Below are 22,866 nucleotides of genomic sequence, written 5' to 3'. Positions count from 1 at the left end.
CTGCAATCAATTGTGTGTCCTCGCCCGATAAATTTTAGGTTTTTAAATCAATGTGTATCATTTTTTTGTTAATCATTTATACATCTAATATGATCATATATAGGTTCAGTGTTGAACCCAAAACAACTCCTAAAGCCCCATGCATTAACCAAATTAATCCCTTGAACTACCTCTACCCATAGGGTTAAATTTTAAGTAAACAAGTAGGGAACATAACCCACAAGGGGCGAGGTCCTAACCATCAAAACAGGGGCAAATTGGGCTTAAAACACCCCAACCGGTGGGTCATGACTGGCTGGCCGCTTGTCCCAATCGATGGGTCATTTCTACAGAACTTTTCTGCAACTCCATAAGCAATTCTGTAGATTTTCTTGGCTTGGGTTGCCCATGGCCGATGGGTATGGTCTATGGAAACACGGGGATGGTATCTCCTTATCCCTAAGGTCATTTTACAGTCCTCAAAACCACTAATTACATGAATTAATTTCTACCCTATTGTATTTTCTAAATTTTCTTCCCTAAGAGCCTATTCCCTAATTTTCTGAGCTTCAACCCAACTCATGGGTGGTTGTAGGGACAATCTAAAATCTACACACTACTTTCAATTGCATGTACAATAAGAGTACAACAAGAATTGCTACTAATTGAGTCCCTATGGCAAAATTTTGCTCAATTCGTATGCACGCAATCCAAGGTTCCATCTCTGGGTTGCTGCATGCTTGGAAATTCGGTTGAAACTATTCCTAATCTGAAAATTACCTACTGTACAGCCCTTAGATTACCTTAAGTTTATAGGTACAGTAGGAATTTCATATCAGTATACTCTTTGTGACAGTAACCAACCAAGTTCCCTTGCATGCAGTCCAAATTTTCCAGTTCTGGGAGGTTGTATGCTTAGGAACCAAGCTGAATACTTTTTAATTTAAATCCAGTTACAGTACAATAAATTTAGAGATGATACCTGAACTTAGATGTGTGTACAGCAGCAACTCGACAGTAACAACTGAATCTTTGCTTGGGGACAGCACCTTGCTCTTCTCTTCTTTGCTGCTCCAAGCTTGGACAATAGCTACAGCAGTAGGATGTAACAACATGCAGCAGCACTAGGAGGACAGCAGTTATGTACAGCTCCTCCTCTTCTCCTTCCTCTCTTCTTCCTCTTCTTCTCCTTTCCTTTTTCTTCCTTCTTCTTTCTTTTTCTTTTTCAGTTACTGTACAATAAATTTAGAGATGATACCTGACCTTCTGATGTGTGTACAGTAGCAACTTGACAATAACAATTGAATCTTTGCTTGGGGACAGTACCTTGCTCTTTTCTTCTTTGTTGCTCCAAGCTTGGACAACAGCTACAACAGTAGAATGTAACAACATACAGTAGCACCAGGAGGACAACAACTATGTACAACTCCTCCTCTTTCCTTTGCTATTCACCGAATTCTACAGTAGCAAAGATGGGGTGAAATAGCAGCCCTAATATATATATATATATATATATATGTATGTATACCCAGCCAAATGGTTGAACCACCTAATTTCTCAAAATTGATTCTTAAAACTAATTCTAAGTATAAAACTATTTAAAATTTATTTTCCATAAATGCACCCCCACCAAATACTAACCTATTAGGATAGGTTTGGTTAGCATTAGGTCCTCTATAGGTTGGGTAAGTATGAGGCTAAGGGTGTAGGGATGTGGGGCCCACATAGGAAAACATATTTTTCCTGCATTCTGTCAGCCCAACCTGTTGGCCAGTTGGCAGCAGGGTAACCCGCCAGTTTGCTTATTTTTAGTTCTTTAGCTATCCTATATCCTGGGTTCTTGAGTCCACCAATGTAGGATTGGTCTCACCTCTTTTTTTATCATCCTATACCCCTTACTTGGCCTATAGAAACTACCAAATATTTTCCTTCGAGGAAATGCATACTGACTCATAATGAAACAGCCTTCTGTCTTAGTGTCAGTCAAACTCTAACACTGAGGCACTTAAGTGCTTCAAATTTCAGGGTGTTACACTTTGCACTGTTTCCTGGACACATAATACTTGTAGAAGTTCAGTTTATAAGTTTTCACTCTCTTCAACAGTTTTCTTTTATGAAGCTCAATCAATCATCTTCCTCCCATATGCCCTAGCCGCATATGCTACAAATAAGTATCATCTGTATCAGATCTTGCATCTGTAGTCACATATGCTCCACCTGTAACAGTGCTCCCGATGAGTCTATATAGGTTTCATGTTAGCTATCCCTTTATGATAACCATAACACCCTTAATAACTTTGAGAACTTCACCTCCTACTATGTACTTACTGCCTTGAGTCAAGTGCTCCCAAATATACTAAACTTTTTCTTAATTTTGGTACATGTCTCACATCTGCTAAAGTTCTTACTATTCCATCAAATATATTGATTTTGATAGTGCCTATCCCAATGATCTTGCACACAGCGTCATACCCCATTAGGACAAACCCACCATTATCTCGTTGATATGTATTAAACCAATTCTTATGTAGACATATGTGATATAAACATCCAAAATCTAAAATCCAGTAATCAGAAGGTTGATTCTTACTTGATGATATAGAGAGTACATCTTCATCTGAACTATCACTCACGCTAACTTCCTCAGATGCTTTATCTACACATTTCTTCTTCAAATTTGCCTTCCTCTTCAAGTACTCTCTCTTCAGATGACCTTCCTTCTTGCAATAATAACAAGAGTCTTTTGTCTTTGTCCCTTTCGATTTTGATCAACTCTTCCTAGATCCCTTTTGATTTGATCTCCCTCTTTCCTGCTCCTTATCACCTCCGAAAAGACCTTCTCCTTAAGATTTCATATTGTTGGTTTTTTTCTTGTATCATTAGACATGAAAGCAGCCACAACTTCATCTATCTCAAAGGTCTCCTTCCAGTATAAGAGAGTCATTATCAAGTGATCATATGATTCTAGAAGCGATGATAGCAACAGTAACGCTTTATCGTCATCCTCGATCTTAACCTCCAGGTTTGTAAGTTTACTTACGATTTGATTGAACATGTTAAGATGCTCTAATAGATCTGTATATTCCTTTATCTATAAAGAATACAATTTCTTCTTCATGAACAACTTGTTTGTTAAGGACTTTATCATGTAGATGCTTTCAAGTTTTGCCCATAATTGTAATGCAGATTTGGTACCCAAAACATATTTTAGGGCATCATCAGAAAGATTCAATCGAATAGCGTTTATCGCCTTTTCCTCTATCTCTTCCCAATCTTCATTAGTAATTTTTGTAGGTTTCTTCAACTTCCCCAACAATGTTTTTTGTCAAACCCTGTTGTATCAGAAGATCCTTCATCCTTTGATGCCAAAGGGTGAAGTTGTTCTTCCCATTGAACCACTCGATATCATACTGGACATTTGATCCCTTCCTTGACATCATGATAGCAAACCCTAGAAAACTGAAACCTAGAGTTCTAATACCAATTTGTAGAAACACAACTCTAAATGATGCAGAAGATAATAGAAAAAATTAGAACAAGCAATGCACATATGTTTACGAGGTTCGACAAGATTACCGACATCCTCAGTGAGATGAGATCCTGCTTCACTATCAATGGAGAATAGGGTTACAATGCTCCTCCTCACATCTCTCTGTATTGCTTGCATTATAGAGAAAGAAAACCTTGCTACAAATATATAAAAAAAAATCCTAATCTGAAAAGTACAGAACTTCCCTCAAATAAAAAATTTGAGCGGGCGATGCACCCCCTACACCCCCACTTTTCAGGGGGCCTCCTGCCCCCCTTGCAACCTCCAATGGCACACTTATCAGTAAGCCAGGACCGCCCTCCTGCCTGTCAAGGCACCTGCACCAGTACTCCTTGGATTAAACTGCGATAGAATACAGGACATCGTACACCAACATCAAGTATATGTTCTTTATTTATATATCTCTCTATATTAAAGGGTGCTTATTATGTTGTGTTTCATTTGCTTATCTACCTATATAGAGGTGTTGTAGTTGGCGATGGGTTTCTTAATTTTCTTCTGTGTCCTGACCCTCCTTTGCTACCTCTATGTCATCTTTAGAAGTAGTTATTGCATTGTTGGCATCCCAAGCTCTGATTGCCTAGAAAATTAACACAGAAGAGAACACTTCCAGATTTTATTCCAATCTCTCCTCGACTCTAGTAAGCCCACTCTCCTTCACCTCTTCCTCTTCCCACTTAGGCCCCTACTGATCCTAAATCTAATTGCAATAGGGGCATCTCAGGAGAGTTGTAGAGATTGTTAGATTGTCTTCCTTATTATAAAAGATCTATCAAGTTGCTAAAGGAGGAGCTTGTAGAACCACCACCCAGACCATTGTTGTAAGAGATGGCACAACCCGTTAAAATCAATGAAGAAGAGTATGGACTCTAGAAGACTAAAGCTACAGAATGAAATCTCTAAAGAATATACAGCTTTAATCATTTTGAAGAGGTTGGGGCCGAGGGCGAGGGAGAGGGAAGGGAGGGGAGGGAGCAAGGGTAGGGTGAAGTAGTCGGGTTTGCCCATAGAAGGGGATGGTGGTGGGAAGAGGGCATGGAAGGGAGGGAGCTCGGGTGGGGTGGGGGAAAGTGGGAAAGTGGGGTTTGCACAAAAAGGGGGTTTGGCTGTTTGCAAAGAAGGGGATAGTAAATTCCCTATTCTATCACTCTCCGACGATGATGACAACAGGATGGCCTCACAAGTCTCAATGCTTCTCTTGCGAAAGACTCGACCTATGGAAAAAAAAATAACAAAATACCCTCACATGTTTATTATTCAAAAAAGCGAATATTAGCCACTGGTGTGAGAACGGTGCAAATCGACCACCAACCTCTCCCTCCAGATTGCCAAACAGGCATCACCACTTGTTGTATGTTTTCACCAAGGTTTTTTTGTTGCCAAATTCGTGTTTAGTTCCCAGATCATTGGATAGTACTAGGAATGAGCTTTTCGGAAATATATCGAACATTGAGATCAGATTTACAAGTAAGAAGTTATGCCCCTAGAAAGAAAAGATTCCAAATTGAGCATTCAGTTTGGTCTTGCGGAGCCACAGTTCATAGGAGAATGGTCCCACAATGGATAGTAATTTCCCATTTCCCTCATGGAAACTACTTCACATAGCCCTCTCCAACGCACCCCACCCCACCCCCTTTTGCCATGTCAAGACACATTGGAGAGAGCCTTTAAGCTTGGGTGCAGGATCTGAATCCGGCGTAACCGAAGGATCAGGGAAAATCCCTTGGACAATAGCCCCTTCCCATCTTTGAGTTTTCCCAAGAGGATAAGCCTCCCCTTTAGCTGGGGGACAAGTTTGAAGCTTTGGAACAAAGGGACCCTCCCCTCTTGACCCTAATGGAAGGTCAAAATGAGGTATAATTTTCTTATCCTTTCTTTCAAAATTCTAGTTATTAATTTAGTATAATATAGAGTAGATTAGTATCGTGTAGTATAACATAGTTAATGTTAGATAAGCATGTCTAGGGCTAATTTGTTAGTTTAATATTAGTTAATTAGTATTAGAGAAACATATTTATGGTTAATGTAATTAAATCATGATTATGGTTACTTAAATTAGCATCTTTACTAGCATGTGTTTAATTAAATGTGCATGATTTAGGGTCATTGTTAAATATAGCTAAAGCAAGCATGTGTAAAGTTAACATGTAATATTATTTGATACAGTATTATACAATAGTATGCCAAATATAATATATATCGATTGAGAAGAACGTTCAAACTTTAGCATTTAGTAGAAAGACCGGTTTCTACCCGGCAGAGTGGATGCCTAACACCTTCTCCTCTCTGTAATCTACCCTTTACCTGAATCTTTGAACAGGCGATTTAGTTTGGAGTCAACCGGCTATTCTCTCTTTAGGGAATGAGCCCTCTTGTATGGGTCCTAGGCCCAGGTAGGTGGGGACTCCCCTTTCCCTTCCTCACTTAAGGAAGGAGAATTGTATCGACCATTAGCTGGCTAGTAAGCAATCGATTGTTAGTTGAGACCCACTCCACGTGGACAGTGCACGTTAGGTCATTGCACCTACAAGGGTTGGAGCAGAATTACAAAGAAGGGTATGGGGAGAGAAGATGCAAGAGAATAGATATCTCCTACCAATAATCTTCTCTTCCTATCATTTCATAGGGTTGGGCGAAGGGGAAGGAAGGGAGTGGGTGGTTTAGGAAGAGCAACACGAGAGGGCTCAGGGCCCCCTTCTCCCTCTTCCCCATTCCTATTTGTTCACCATGCCCCAGAGAGGTTTAGAACTCTTTTCTTTTCTTTCTTCTTTTTTTTTCCCCTTTTTTTTTTTATTTAAATGAGAGAGATAACTCTCGACTATTTTTGGATTTTCAATTTTTATTTCTAGAAATAGGATGTAAAAATTAAGCCAAATGCACTCAAAACCGAAATTATTTCCTAAAATCGAAAAGAGCCTAAGAATGTCATGACTCATGAGTAGTCATTTTTTTTTTTTTTTTGAGTCATCAGTAGTCATTTTGAGGTTCACTAAAAACTTAGGCACATTCAGCATTTGATAATGCTATAGCCTCGTATATATAGATATGCCTGTCTCGAACACTGCCAAGAAGCTGATCGAAGTAGTACTGAAGCTGCTTTTTAGCATCCAAATGGGTAGTTTGGTGGGTGGTTCAGTAGTTCCTGTACCACATCCTGACAGTTTGTCTCCACTTGAGCTGTTTGATATCATATGTCATTTGTTGATGCAGGCCCCATGCGCAGACCCACTTGCATGTGTAATTTGAATGTTTCATCTTATGCCTCGCCTCACTGTGTCCTGGGTGCAGAAGCCACGCGACTTAATAACGTACTTTCCAAAATAATTACAAAAACATCACATTTCCATAAGTCCCGTTTGTTTAGAGGGGAGTCTGGGGTGGGATTGTATGACACATGGGTCTCACATGTTGGGGTGAATGACAAGAATGGAAAAGTTGTAAAAAGGTATAACTTTCCCACCCTATGCTTGTTTGGTTGGCTTGGGAAAGTTGAACTTTACCACCCCATGTATGTTTGGATATCAGAATTTGTGATTGAAGGGAAAGTTGTTATACTACAATATAATTACAAGAACACTATTATCAAATAACGTCATCACATTAACACCTACTAATGTGACATTTATATTTTTTTGGTTACAATAAAATGTGGGATTCATCAATATTAATTAATTAATTTAATTTAGATAATAAAAAATTATTCTAAAGAGGCTAATTGTGGTGATCCCTCTCATAAAGCTGGCTGCAACACAAATAATTTGATACAATGAATTTAATGGTTGCATCAACAATCCATCAAGGAATAGCGGTCATATAGGAGAGATATCTCTACCCAATTCAAATACTAAGTCTAAAACCCATGCTAAAAATTATTTAAAATGAGAAAGAGAAATCCACTTTAATAAGTGAATTTAGTTCCTTCTCGACAACTCTTGATCCAATGCCCCATTTCCTTTTTTATTTGGCTAAGCTTCATTCATATCTTCAATCTGACGGGTCCTTTCCCTGGCGATTATAAAGATCCCTATGCAATTGGGTAAGCATAAAACAATTAAGCGTATGAATGTCTCCAAGGAGAGAATTTATAAAGAGACATTCAAGTAACCACAGTAAAGCTTACAAAAATCAAGAATCCAGATCTCTAGGTAGAACTTCCAAAATGAAGAGCATAAAGTCCGTCCATAATTTGTCCAAAAGTTTGAGAATATTACATCATTAATCTGTAGGAAACCATTAAAAGTAATATACATCCCACTCAAACATTCCATTCTAAAATAATTAAACAGAAATAAGTTCTTCAACCTAGAGTCAGAGTTCTAACTACATAGTTTTAAACTAATATATGTGTAAAGAGTTCACAAAAAGGCAGAACACAATATTCATAATCTAAACAGCCCTTCTACCCATTGGGGTCTTGTGAATGCCAATGCCTCCAAAGAAAGTCTGCCCTGTGTGAGACATCATATGACATAAATATATTAGCTTGCACTAGATTTGCACTCAAGTATTCAAAAGACCTACTAGCCATGACATCAGAAATATCAGGGATCTCTCGCATGGCATGGAGGATAGGTGTCAAATCCATCTGATAAGGGCTGGGTTGCTTGGGTGGTTCTCGAAGTGCAGCTGCCAAATCCTTGATGCCTTCAGCAATGGTGGCTAGTTGATCAAAATTAACACTTTGTTTCTGTTTTTTTGGCCTTGGAGTATATCGATTTCCACTAGGCCCCTCTCTAACACCGAAGATGACATTGGTTTGGGTTAAGCTCAACCAAGTAATCCATTTGCTTACATAATCTTATCAACTTGAGCTATATAGTCAGTAACTTCTCAGGAGATATTTAATTCAGAAGTAAGCAATCTTTTTAACCTTTTAATAATTAAACCAATTTCTACAGATACAAATAACATTTAATGATTTTAAGCACCTAATATCTTCAGTTTAAGCTGCAACTGAAGTAGGGAACTTCAAGGATTTTTAAGATTAAAGCACTTAGGAAGACTTTTCAATAGTTGGTAGAACAATGGGGATGCAGATAGCTGACGGATGAAACTGCAGTAAATGAAAAATAAAATGAGAAATTAAAATTACAATTCGAGAGTAGAGATTGAAGGGTACAAGAATATTGCAAAACAAAAGAAAATCTGAGGCGAGAGGGAAAAGTTAAAAAAAAAAAAATTATAATGCGAACTTAATTTCCAGTTATCAATTCCAATGACAGAATCGAAGCACCAAACCCCAGGGGTGGGGAAGGGGTTTCATAAAGAAAGGGTTGGGATGAGCAGAAAGAGAGGTGATTTCTATTGTGATGGGGTTAGGTTTCACCAACACAAGACATAGAAAGTTGGTGTTAGGGCTTCGTAGAAGAGAGAGAGAGAGAGAGAGGTTTTCAGAGAGGGTTCTTACGGGAGAAGGCTTGCAGCGGTGATAGAGTGTCTTCGTTGGTGATCGATGGAGCAGACAGCAATGATGAGCTTTGGAGTGGTTGCGACTAGGTATTTGATGGCTAGGGTTTTCGCAAGGAAGACGGAAAGATTAGAAAAGAAGGAGAAGGAGCCGAATGAAAACCCTCTGATTCTTCTCAAGAAATGAAAACCCTTCTTTCTTGATATTACCTACAAACGAGTTGAGGAAGAAGACACATAGCTGGAGAGAAATCATGGCCTTACCTCTGTTAGGAGATTATAAATTAAGTTGAGGAAGAAGCCACAGAGCTGGGAGAAATTGCTTCCTTCGTCTTTCTTCCACCGGATCGTTTTCCTTCGTCTTTCCCACAAGAGTCCCACCAAATCGGTGGGACTTTGATAGGGAAGAAATGGAAGAAACACACCTCCGACAGGAAACCCTGACCATCTGACAATAATTCCACAGCTCTTCCACCCCTTTCATCCAAACAACCCTATTTTACACTATTTTGTGGTAAAATTGTCAGAAATCCCACCCCATTGATCCCACCCCACCAAATCCCCTCTAAACAAACAGGCCCTAAAGGTAACATCACTATAATCTGTATAATCAGTTGCTTAGCAGGTTGAGTAAATGGTACAATCAGTTTGCAAATGTTTTAAAACTGACTGTTAAATGGTTTAAAATAGAATGAACCATTTAATAAACAGTTGAAATTTTCAAACCGATATCAAACTATTTATTAAACAGTTTGACAATTTCAGGTAAATGGTTTGGTTGGATTCACCCACTCAGCCGGGTATTAACTCGAGCATGCAAAGAAAGCCGAAGTGAGCTAACACACATTTCTATAAGCGTCCATGCTTGAGGTCACCAAACTATGAAGAGAGTTTCGCCTTTTGAAGCGCCAGTAGCATAGGGCGACTGGGCCATGCCGTGTCAGATTCAATTCGATTTCAGTTTACATTTAAAACCCTTAGGCAGAACCCTCAACTCTCTATGGGTAACTTCGTGGAAATTTTTTGGGTAAAACATTCTTAGGGTTAACAACACAAAGTAACATTGGTATTCCTCTGAGAACATGGATTTAAATCGAATTCGGAAAAATCTCAAATGACTCACCCCCTGCAATTTTATTAACCTGAAAAACAAATCCAAGACCTAATTTCTTTCTTACTTAGTTGGTTACTTCAAAGCTTCTAACTTGTGGAGAATGATTGTTTTCTGCCGATCTACCAACCTATGGCTCTTCAAATTGACCCAAAAAAAGTCAGATTTGGCAGACTTTCCACACAAACTAAGCTAAAAAACCCTCAATTTGCCACTTGTTTTGTTAATCTCAGTATGAATTTGGTGTATATGGTGCATAGATCCTAGATCTGCAATTAGATTTTTTTGGTTCTATTTTTTTTTTTTTAGATGTTCTGTAATTTTTACCTTTTTCTTTCTTCTTTTTGGACCGAGTTACAGGCTGAGCCAATTCGATCTAGATTTTGAGTATCAGTTGTGGTTCGGTTCGAAGAAATCGACATGTTTCATCAGTAGGAACAATTAAGAGTGGAAGACACAAGAAATCCTCACCATAAGAACCCAGCCATGCCTGATGTTGAGTTTTCAGCACACCAAGGTGGATCAGCAGAGAAAAAGAAAAAAAAGAACCTTTCCAGTGTATAGCACATTATCTAGAAAAGTTCGATAAGATCAACTTGAGGTCAGAATCACCAACATAAATCCAAAGTCAAATGTACTCACTAGTAACACAAAGAGCTTTTCCGGGTTTCTTCATTTCAACCCAAGTAGAAACAACTGCACGTCAATTTGATAAATTTTGTCAAGCCAACACATTATTAACACCTGCCTATCGTACCATGGAGCAAAGAAGCATGTGTTATCTACCCTGTAGCAGGGACTTGATTTTGCATGGATTTATTCACACTTGCCATTGAGTTTCAAAGTAAATGCCTGCAATGATAAAAGAACCTGCTTTAACTTCTCCTTAGCTTCAGCGTCCAATAAGTTGCCATCACTATCAAACTTCTGTGGAGGTTGGAATGCATTCAAGAAAAACTCCGGCTTGTTAATAAAATGAAGATCAAGATAAACCCCAATTTGGCGCAAATGGTATTGTGCTCTTCCTCCACCAAAACCTCCTCCTGCGCTTACAATGGCAGCCGGCTTACCAGCCCAAACATTTGGAGGTCTAGATGCCCAGTCAATCGCATTCTTCAGAGGAGCTAGATTCACAAATAGAAAGAAAGACAAAGTTGGCAACAAACTAAAGAAACAGAAATCACAAGCCTCAATTACTTATTTCTCTTGTTAGGTCAGTGAGCATCATCTTCTGAAAACTCCAATGTTTCATTGCATTACATAGGGAAATACTTAAAATATGACTAGCTCAAAATTTATGTAAGAAAAACATTAAAGAGAAATAATGTTATCAATGAAGGGAAAAGTTTACAAATATCATTCCCAGAAACCAAATTCATAATGATGATTTACAGACTAGAAACAAAATTCTTAACCATTAAAATGAAATAGGGAAACACTTTTTTCCCCATTTTTTCTTTCTGTAATCCCTCTTACCATGTAGTATGGGAACACCCCTACTTTCATTAGAAAGGAGCATGTCCCTTGCCTAGTTGTTATTACCAAATTACAGCTCCGTCATAGATATCCTGAGTCAAATAAACATATCCATGTGGACAGTTCACTTTGAACAAGTAAACAAGGAACGTAAAACTGAAGTAAACAATTCCAAATATTTTCTAGGGAAAAATTACCAAATTAACTAAAATTGGGTTTTGGTTTACAAAAATACCCCCACACAATCTTTGTGTTAACCCAACCACCCAATTTTAGTATGGATATTACAAAAATACCCAAAACAGTATCGACCCTACATACATGGTTTAAAGTATCTCCGATATGATACGATACGATAGGATACGGCGACCAATACTAATACTTTAATCCTTGATCTTCAGCATATCTTAGCATATCTTTGATACATATCTTAAATTTAGCCGATCGATATGGCAACTGATTCCGATACTTTAATCCTTGCCTACATCTAACATACGTTTGATATGCAGTAATGGTCAAATAGTACCGATGCCCTCTCTCGTGATGCCTCTTTAGCGGACAAACAACATATGATGGAAGATGGGATCAGCTTCTAAAATCAAGGCGGTGGACAAAGGATCGCCCGACGAGTCATCATACTCATTTTCCGATTCAAATCAAAGAGAACTGCATAATGTTAGCTATTTATTGTGAAAATTTTGAGAAACAAACAGGGGAATGGAGCCCCTGTTTTCCTATTCAAAACAAATTTGTGCTTTGGTAGCTTTTTTGTTTGATAGAATTCCTATTTGTATGATAGGAAATGGAAAAAAATCTTTCTCGGTTGAATCCCATGATAATCTAATTCTCTTTAGTCATTAATAGTTTATGAACAACAAAAAAAACAAACTCAATCTTATCCCAACTTAATGGAGTCAGCTACAAAGATTCATGCAAAACAAAGTAGGGAAAATGGATAAAATAAGAAAATAGGAAATGATAAAAAGATGAAAGTAAGAGGAAAGAGGCAAAGCCCAGTAAGATCAAAGAAACTCAGCAGCTAAATGGGGTCGGCAGTCGGCTACATGTACCTTTGCCCTCCAATAGGCTCTATTCGAGGTCATACTTGGAACAAGACCTAAACTATGCATCTCATTCCTCACAACTTCGTCTATGGTCATTTTAGGTCCGCCTTGGATCTCTTAGCTCCCTCAATTGTTGTTATATCACTCCTCTTTACTGGGGCATCCCTAATTCTCTATTGAACATGACCATACTACCTCAAACGACTTTCTCAAAGCTTGTCATTAATCGAGACCATTCCCAAATCAGCTCTAATACATTCATTCCTTACTTTATCCTTTCTAGTTTTGCCACACATCCATCGTAACATCCTCATCTCTGTTACACGTAACTTCTCTACAGTCATTATTATTTTATGAGCAATGTAGAATTAGAATCATGATTTCAAGAATTCAAAGGTTGGGAGGATTTAAGGACAGATTCCTTGAGGCCATGGAAGGGGACGAAGACCATGAGAAAAAGATGAAGAAGAAGAATAAGCAGAAGCAGTAGCAATAGCAGTAGCAATAGCAGTAGCAGTAGCAGTAGCAGCAGTTTGCTTGGGTGCTTATATAATAAATCATAAAATGAATGAAGGGATAGTTGGGACTTGGAGGTGTAGAATTTCAAATCTTCTGTATTGATTTCAGGACACTGTTCACAATCTGAGAATTGGAAAATGTTGACTCCTGCAAAGATTGAGTTTTTGAGTTATCGTTTTCCCCCTGTTGTGATCCTGGAAGCTTTCTTTGCGCCCTAAAAAGGGATTTGGCTTCAGGCGGTACCATTTAGAGGAAGGGGCAGTGATGCATTGTATGGCAAAGCAACACCACTTCAATGGTTCTTTATTTTTAGACTGGTTCATGGACAAGAACTCCTCTACTGGAACTCTTTGTATGTTAAGTTTGGAAAACCAAGAAAAGAGTAATGTAGAACCAATCCCCAACTAGGAAACTAGGGAGTAATTCCAAAGTAGGATCTTTCACTCACTGAATAATGAATCTGAAACTGAAAGAAAAGAAAATAGAAAATAAGATAGATGAAAGGGTAAAGAAGAAGAAGATATGTTCAAACCTCCCAACTGAATTACAGAGCAGGCCTCTCACCTAACTCCAACCTAGCCTCCCACTAGGGTTTCTGTATCCCACAGATTTGTCTCACAATCACAACAAAATGCCATTGTTTTATTTTTTTTATTTTTTATTTTTTATTTTTTTCCGGTCAAAATCCTTCTAGGCTGAATACAGCCTTTGCTTTATTTATAATTCATTACATCCTAGGATAAATCTTCTAGAAACCTTCCAAAATAAAATCCCAATAATAATGGAAACTAATCCTATGCCTTCCAACTACATAATTACATAAATCCTAAATAGAAACATATCTAATTAGCTGTTGTAAGAGTCCTTCACTTATTGACAACTTAATGTAGACTAGGATAAGAAGACTAACCAAGCCTTCAACTGCAGGATTTTTTTTATCAGAAGAACAGCTATAAACCAACCCAAAAACATGCACAGGAAATCAGATTATACAGGACTGCAGACAAAACTCCAGCAAGCTTAGATGATGAAATAGGTTTGTAACAATATGGAAAATATGTCTGAACACCAAAGGGATCAGAAGCAAACAGATCTATGCTATCAATTTCAGTCTCAGATCTGAAAAAAGGATAACAGTCACTACAGGACAGAATTGAGTGGATTTTGAATAACTCAAAATCAGGTGGTCCAATAGGGCTGAAATTTTTGTCGAGACTCACACTAAGAGAGGTGCATCTTCGATCCAAATTTGAGCCTAATCAGATGGTTGGTCTGTCCAGGAGAGAGAATGACTGGAAAGCAAGAAATTCTGGAATTTCTGGGCGGAACTGAGAAAGGACCAGATTCAGTTACCTGTGATGGATTGAGGCTGAAGTTGCAGGTCTTGAACACCTTGGACAGCAAAGAAGAAGCAGAAGATAATAAAGGAGAAATAACCCCTCGGGCTTCCCACCGCAAAGGGTCAGTTGGATCAAACACCAACTCCACCAATTTTGATCAAACACAAAGCAATTCCCAACAAGGAGAAACAGCAGCAGCAGCCATGGTTTAATTCTTCAAATCATTCTTGCTTTAGGAGCCTCCTCTTCTTTATTTATAATGTTTGATGAGGGAAGGAATTATAAAATAGATTTCCTCAAAAGGAAACCTTAATTTAGTCTCCTAATACAATACTTACTAAAAACTGAAATTAGAAACTAACTGAAAAGGAAACTAACTACTGATGACTTGACTTGACAAATAACTTGACTCCTAAGGAAACAAATATAACTTAAATCAAACCCAACTTAAAAATGAAACTAATGAAAAAGGAAACAAATTAATAATCCCGTATGCAACCTTAAAGCCTCTCTTTTAAGCCCATTAAAGTGGCCTGTTACACTCAAAACACATGGAATCAAAGGCCCAACATGTATGGAACCCAACCCTAGGCTTATTCCTAATAAAACAAGCCTAGTTTGGTGAAGAATCTGCATCAACTCTCCCCATCTTGAAAAAATTCGTCCTCGAATTTTGCAGTGACGAGGGGAAAACAACATGTGATTAGCAGCTTTGACCATTCCCAAATAGTGTAACAAACTCAGACTAGAAGAGGATATAATATAACCAGTCAGATATCAAGTTAGTAAAAAGTATCCCTTAGGACCGATCAGCAAATAGACTAGTAGGGCCAAACAAAATTCTTGTTGCTTGTAAACTTTCTGAATGTAGTCTTCAAGGCATAGAGCTTTCTCTTCAAAGAACCATGATGACATGGCATAACAAACTCTATATGCTCAACCCTTGAATCAATACCAACTATGAATGTCGTATGCATAGAGTCATCAATGTTGGTAGCCTTCTCATCAAGGATTGAAGGAACAAGCTCTTCCTTTTTATCATGAATCTCAAAGACTTGTTGTGGAATGCTCTCAACCACTATCTCACTATCCATGGCTTCAATATTGTCTACTCTATTCTCTTTAGTGGAGTCTTCTTCCATGGTTTCAATAACCAAGATGTTACTAGTAACATGAATGCCACATGACCGATCATCATATGCATCGGCATCATCAAAGATATTAAAATCCCCATCCTCAAGCGGATATGGATATAGATCAGGGTCTACCTTATCATGTGCCTTTTTAATTTCAGCAACAGCATTTGCTCTCTAACGATCTGGACAAGTCTTCACATAGTACCCAACCTCTTGGTAGTGATAACATTGCACTTGATTGCCACTAGTCATAGCCTCATAGGTGTCTTCCCTTTGTCAGAATGTGGAAGAAATATGGCGTGTGTAGGAGCAGTAGTAATAAAGTTAGGTGCTGGAAATTTTTTCTCATGCTCTCCAACTTTAAAACCAAACCTTCTACCTTCCGGTTCTATTAATTCCTTTGCCCGAAGAGCCTTGTCAAAGCAATCTCTCACTGTATACACATCAACAACACCAATTCCCTTATTAATCTCAGCCCGCAATCTCAGTCAAAACCGAGAAAGCAATTGCCTATCATTCTCCCTAATGCCTGTGCGAGAATAAAGTGCATCAAATTTATTCATGTACTCTGCAACAGACATATTTCCTCAACGAAGAGAGTTCAGGTGGTCTTGTATGCGAGCTTTAAAGTTTCGTGGCAAGTACTTGTTAGACAATTCTTCAACTTCAAAAATGAAACTAATGAAAAAGGAAACAAACTAGTAATCCCGTATGCAACCTTAAAGCCTCTCTTTTAGGCCCATTAAAGTGGCCTATTACACTTAAAACACATGGGATCAAAGGCCCAACATGTATGGAACCCAACCCTAGGCTTATTTCTAATAAAACAAGCCTAGTTTGGTGAAGAATCTGCATCACAACTAGTCTTCAATTTGTATTCAATTAGCTGGCCGTAGGGCCCACTTGATTGCTGAATATCCTCCCAATCGATATCTGCTCAACTCTGGAAAGTAAATCTTCCCAAGATAACTCCACGAAAGCTGTAAAAAAAAAAACCCTAATTATTCCCCACGCAAGGACCCAATGGGGCCCACAGAATATCTCTTCAATCTACATACTAGATATCTTCCAAAATCTCATCTCGATGGCTAATACTTTCCCCCAATAGGGCTGATTGATATCCACTAAATTAGGAAGATATTCTAGGGGTATCTTCCTCCAATTAAGGATGGTTATTGGGGCAATATCTTGGCAGAATCGATGGATCCTAGGCAGCAATCGATTAGATCAATAGCCATGGTTCAAGAAGTCGACCGATACGGTCAAAATATCACAGGAGATAGATACCATTTAGCCTGTGATTTTAAAAAGTGGCAGGTTTTGACATGTTTCGACTGGTTTCAACAAGTTTCGACGAAATTTCCCACATTTCGGCTGAAATATGGGAAATTTCAACTGACCCACTTGGTTCGACCTTTTGGGTGGAACCAGCTCTTAGATAAGATACTTTAAAAAGAAACCAAGGCTTTTATTCTCTAAAATTCGACCCTCTCCCCTTATTTTTTTCTCTTTGAAGTGGGAAACTTGAGGAAACACTCAAGATTTCCCCCTTGTGCCCAACAAAATTGAATCTAAGCTTAGATATTGCTTGATCTACATAAGGAAGGCAGCTTGGAACAAAAAGGTAAGTCTCATCTTCCCAAAAATCATTTTTTTTTATAGAATATAGTTGTAAATAGAGTAAAATTGATATAAATTTTGTATACGTTAGTTACAATGACCCGATCTATGCATTCACGGTGTGACCCGGTTCCACAACCATTGCCAATCAGATTGACAAGGGAGACTGAGTCACCCATGACACGCAATATGAACATCACGGTTCCCCGACAATAGAGAAGCTATAGTAGAGGACCACGCAAAAGGTTCGGGCCTCAAGATGAGGCAGCTGGGATGGACCAAAGCATAGATATCTCTAGCTTGTCTGGCACAATGGAAGCCATGAGTTTGGGACATAGTGGAGGATTTGGGCATTGGCGTGCACCAGAATTCATTGACTCGAGCCCTAGTCCAATATATCATGGTGATAGTGGCTTTGAGAGCGCCAGTTCAGCTGCATCACATTATGGGTATCCATCATATGGTGTATATGCCAGTGGACCATCCTTCGAGAGCACCGGTTCATTTGGATATGGTAGTGGGTATGGATAGCATGGCAGATCTTCTACCTCATTTGAACAGGAGGGCAGTTCAGGTGGTGCGTCATCTTTTGTTAATAGTACGTTTGGCTATCCATCCTAGCCTTATGTGCCATACCTACATCGGCCACATCCTATAACTATGACTGACTCATTCCCTAAGCTAGGATACCTAGCTGATGTTGATGATGCATCTTATAGATGGGCAGTGACAGACTGCAAAAACAATTGGGCCCAAAACATGTCATAGGACGCATATGTGGTGCATTCAGAGGAGCGGTTACGACATCTGCAGCGGTATGCAGCTCGTGGGATAGAACCGCCTAGACACTTCACTTGGAATTGACTTTTAAGTGTTGAGTGTTAGGTATTGAGTGTTGTCACTTGAGTGTTGAGAGATAACTAATGATGAGCAATAATATTTTTATTTATTTTGGATTTGTATTATGTATTATATATTGATGTAGATTGTAGACTAGATATAGTGTAGACTATGTACTTATGTAGTATAGTTTCAAACTTTCAGTCAACGACTCAACGTACATTACCAAACTTATGGTGTGGGCCACAAGTATAACATTATCATTATTATTATTATGTGAATGTGTTAGAAATGTCTAAAATAGGGTGTATACAAAAAATCAGGCCAAAAAAAACACATTTTGGGGGTCAAAACTAAAATTTCCACCAAACCGGGAAAAATTCCCTGGTTTCCTTGAAATTTCCCAGGTTTCAACCGAAATTTCAGTCTCCCCAAGGGTCGAAACCCGAGACCTTGAACCTTGTCAGTAGCCCCAAAATAAAGGCCAGATTAAACCCTCCTTTGAAGCCTAGTTGTTGGCCTGAACTGCATCAAAGGGCCATCTTCAACTCAACCAACCACATCATGATTCTACTCTGGAAACTGCAAATGTGTTTTTGGAACAGACCCAGATTGTTTCATGAGGGAAATACTGTCAAACCCACCAGAACTTAGCCCCGGAGATCCCACTATCACTGGTGTCAAAAGAAATTGATGTTCTTGACAGAACCCAAACCACAGAACTCGCCGGGATTGAACCACCTCACCCTTCTTCCATGGGAAAGGGTGTCAGGTGTATTTTGAATGTTTCCAATTATGAAGTAAATGGCAAAGGTAGCATACGTAGGTCTAGACACTGTTTTGGGTTTGTCTGTAATACCTAAACTCAATTTGGTTAGTTTCATTAGCACGAAGATTGGGTGGGTAATTTTGTAAACCAAAACCCAATTTTGAGTAATTTGGTATTTTTCCTATTTTCTACAAATACTTTCAAAACGACTAGAAAATATAGACACACAAACCCATATCACTAGCAAAAGGCACATAGGATCTGATATGTGGAATGTAATCTTTGTCTCTCAAAAAAGTAAAGAGTGAATATTTGTGTATGTGGAGAATGACCCGATATACATTATGCTGGTCAATTGGATGACCAGAAAATGCAGGATTCTAGAATAAAAGAGGAGAAGAATGTAGACAATCATATATTCCCTAACACCCCCCCCCACCACCCCTTTTTTAGAAAATTGAATGTATTTACTCTCTGATGGTCGACTGGGTTGTAAAGCTTTTGATGATATGTGAACCCAAATCCTTTGGAGAATATTTTAGATCCGTCCTATGGAACTGAAGCTATGTTACAGAATAGGGTCCTATCTTACACAAACAGTCTGGCCACCCTTAACTTTCACTAACTGATCAGCGAAGCTCTTAACTGATCTCTATCTCCATTTTATAACAGATGTTACAATTGCATAGAGGAGATTGGTTTTGCTAATCAAGTGAGGGTATATCCATGGACTACCAGAGTCTGAACTTAAACATTTTAAGGACCAAGGCTGCATCTCCCTCAATAGTTAACTGTTTTTATATAATCTGTTCATATTTTTGTATTTGATGTATGAAATGATACACCAGTAAGGGTCATAAAGCTTTTGGATTTCAATGAAATTTACTGTTTTCTGCTTCATATGTCAGAAGGGGTAAAAAGAAAACAAAAGGGAAGAAAGAAATAATGACTCTAATTCGTAGTCCAACGTGGTTAGGCAAACCCAAAACAGCAATAACCCACGTAAAAAAAAAAAGGGGCTGGGAGTCGCAACATCTCAATCCACCAAATCTAGGAATCTTGAACAAGTGTAAGCCTTCCGTCAAACTGATTCATGATTATTTGGAGTGTATTCCCCCTATACACTGCTTTCCCAGATATACACATGCTCCAGAAACTATTTCTTTGATGAATGAATATTTTATTGCATAGAAACAGTGAAGGCAAGCAGGAAAGGATCAGCTATATACAAACCCACACCGAGAATAAGTACCACAAATAGCCCACAGCCATACTGTCCTCAAGTCCTGATATTGGATATTGCATTTACCGGAATGCTGTCCTCTCATGCCAATCAAGAAATCTGAGTGAGTCTCACCAAAAACTTCTCAAGAAAATCACCATCCCAGACCTCATTACATACAATGGACATATAATCATTTCCCTTGATGCTTGCAATTTACATTTTTCCTAGTTTTATGATCTTCAAAGGAGGTCCTCGTGACCAAGACCTCCAGTAAAGAACAGACATAAATAGAAATCACCTGCAAAACTAATTTATGGACTTAAAAATGGGAACAAATACTCATTTGAGTACACATATTGAAGCATGTTTCAACCCAGATGTGACTAACATCTCAAGACAGGCTTCTGTAATTTTCTATGTCATTAGTCAGCACATACAACCAACCCAACTCGACCTCATTTGACATCTGGAATGTCAAGCAAAAGATTATGCTAAAACTTGTTACTGTAATAAAACAATTTCGATTTCCAAACCCAAGACCAATCCACATAATCTCACAATGATTAAAATGAGAAGAGGTAGATTCGTATATTTCTAAATCTGTCCTAATACCCAGCATCCAAGGGTATTCACATCTATCTCCATAACTCTCATCCACCTTAAGACTAAAACTAAGGGCCTCCCCTTTTAAGATGTCCAAAAGGGGTTTTCCTTATCTTTATTAATAAAGTGCAAACTATATGGAGAAGAAGTTGAGTGCAGGATCTATAAGAATATACCTCTTTGGCAAAAACATGGTTAAATCAAGCAAACAGCAATCACACTGGGAAAACAAGGAAGAAGTCTTCAGGTTTCATGGTTTGTTCCTGGTACGACTTTTGAAAGTTGTTAGGCACCAGACCTATGAATCAAGCATCATTAATAATAATGATTTAGAATTCTTTTAGGATCATAAAGGCCTTTGGTGGAGGGCAGTCATAGCTAATGAAGTGAAGCTGGGGATGAGAGTTCAATGATGAATGATGAACCAGAACATAAGGACCACTTCACGGAAAGGGTGTCCATGATTTTCAAGAGATTCTGCAGAGGCATTTACCACAAAATACAAGAAACCAGTTAACCTACAGTTCTGGGAAGATCTCTGGTGTGGCGAGCATAGACAATATAGGTCATGATCCCAATCTTACATACTATGGCCTTGAACCAAAAGACACTTTTTTTTTTTTTGGTAGAACCAAAAGACACTAGAAGCATCATTATACTTACGATTGCGTTGTTTAATTGGAATGCATCATTACATAAAGTCCTAAGGGCTAAACACCTAAATATCCCCTCTTTTTTTTTTCTTTTTTTTAATTATACATGATCTTTTAGCTGATAGACTTTCTCTATCGGTTTGATGCAGCCTGATAGAAAAGAATTCTCAAACAGTTCACAGATGAGCCTTTTGCACTCCAATCTACCACCAGAACCACAGGAATCATTTTCAGGTTGATGAAAGAAACCTACCAAGCGCTCCATACTACAATATAATATGTTTGGCCACTGCCAACACCACCCCACAACACCTTTCTCTCCCCTTTTTAACATCCTGACCGGATATGATAAAGGGTTTCAAAAATCAGTGAATCGGATCAGGAATCGGCCAATTCAACCTGGAATCAGTCAGGACCAATCCCGATTTCTTCCATTTCAAATCGGAATATTTCTTCCAATATTCCCTGAATCGGTGGGTTTTCAGATCAAACGACCGATTCTAGGGTTATTGGGACCGAGTCGATCTGAATCGGACATCACTGATTCCTGTTTTAAAACCCTGATATAATACCAATATTTCACACAAAGGACAAACACACACTACAGCATGCACATTCCCTTTGTTGTTTACAAACAAACCTAGATTCATAATCTTTCCCTACTGTTATTGTAAGGCATGTACAATACATATCAAACCCAAACAAAACTAAGAAGTTCAGCACAACTTAACAACTCAAAGAATTCATATATCAAAGTGAATTAGAAGAAATGAAGAATAAACAAAGAGAAGAGAAAAGAGGAAATACGGGAAACAGAGTAGTTGTACTCAGGAGAAGCAAAGAGAAAGCAATCGGCAGCAAGGATCTTCTGACGGAAGGCTTCGACAACCGGTGGGTAAGTGCCGTCGACTTCGAGATCGGTGTTAATGAAAGGGAGTGGTGAGATGTCGACGTATTCTATCTTCATTCCCTTAATAGACTCCCTGCTTATCTCGATTGCTGCAAGTAGCAGAGGAACACCGACTCAGATCTCTAAAATCTATAGCAACTACAGAGGAGAATCCAAATCCAAAAAATCCACAAAGAGGAGAAGAAGCAGTACCAGAGCGGACGAGGCCACGATTGTAGGAAGCTTTGCGAAGGGAACCAGAGATGGCAACGACATTGATCTCTGGCACAACTGAAGCTGCCATCTCCCTCTCCCTCTCCCTCTCTTCCTTCCCCACTCTCTCGAGTGTGGGTAAAGGGTCGAGGAATAAATCCAAGGCTTTTTGTTTAATTATTTATTTAGATGAAAGTAATAAATCCAAGGTTGACCCGAGAAGAAACAATTATTAATTGAACGGTCCAACTTTGGCGTATAGTGCATAATACATAACTATATATATATATATATATATAACGTGTCTCAATGCTGATTTGCTGCCCAGAAGTGGACTGGTCCACTAATGGACTTTATTTTGTGTGTGTGTGCGCGAAGGACCCTAACTACAGGAGGACATCCGATAGGGGTGGGTTAGATTCTTTTTTCTTTTTCTTTTTCTTTTTCTTTTTTTTTTTCTTTTTTAAGCATAA

The 22,866-nt window shown here is 38.6% G+C and overlaps 1 protein-coding gene across 1 annotated transcript; it reads right to left on the bottom strand.

Annotated features, from left to right (window-relative positions):
* Positions 1-10,576: 10,576 nt before the first annotated feature.
* Positions 10,577-22,557, bottom strand: LOC122061904 (NADPH:quinone oxidoreductase-like). Its single transcript, XM_042625451.1, has 3 exons — positions 22,394-22,557; positions 22,099-22,290; positions 10,577-11,170 (listed from the first exon to the last, which is right to left on the bottom strand). Exons 1-3 carry the CDS (start codon positions 22,482-22,484, stop codon positions 10,863-10,865), a joined length of 591 nt encoding a protein of 196 aa, XP_042481385.1. The 5' UTR covers positions 22,485-22,557; the 3' UTR covers positions 10,577-10,862.
* Positions 22,558-22,866: the final 309 nt, after the last annotated feature.

Source organism: Macadamia integrifolia, chromosome 14 (genome assembly GCF_013358625.1).
Source record: "Macadamia integrifolia cultivar HAES 741 chromosome 14, SCU_Mint_v3, whole genome shotgun sequence".
Taxonomy (NCBI): domain Eukaryota; kingdom Viridiplantae; phylum Streptophyta; class Magnoliopsida; order Proteales; family Proteaceae; genus Macadamia; species Macadamia integrifolia.
This window is presented reverse-complemented; position numbering and strand designations above follow the sequence as displayed.

Bases quoted from the DNA above. Each gene is read 5' to 3' on its own strand.
- LOC122061904 (XM_042625451.1), bottom strand. From the start codon at position 22,484: ATGGCAGCTTCAGTTGTGCCAGAGATCAATGTCGTTGCCATCTCTGGT. The intron at 22,291-22,393 runs GTACTGCTTCTT...TGCTACTTGCAG, and splicing joins TCGTGGCCTCGTCCGCTCTG to CAATCGAGATAAGCAGGGAG. The intron at 11,171-22,098 runs GTATTTCCTCTT...TTGTGAATCTAG, and splicing joins GTACAACTACTCTGTTTCCC to CTCCTCTGAAGAATGCGATT.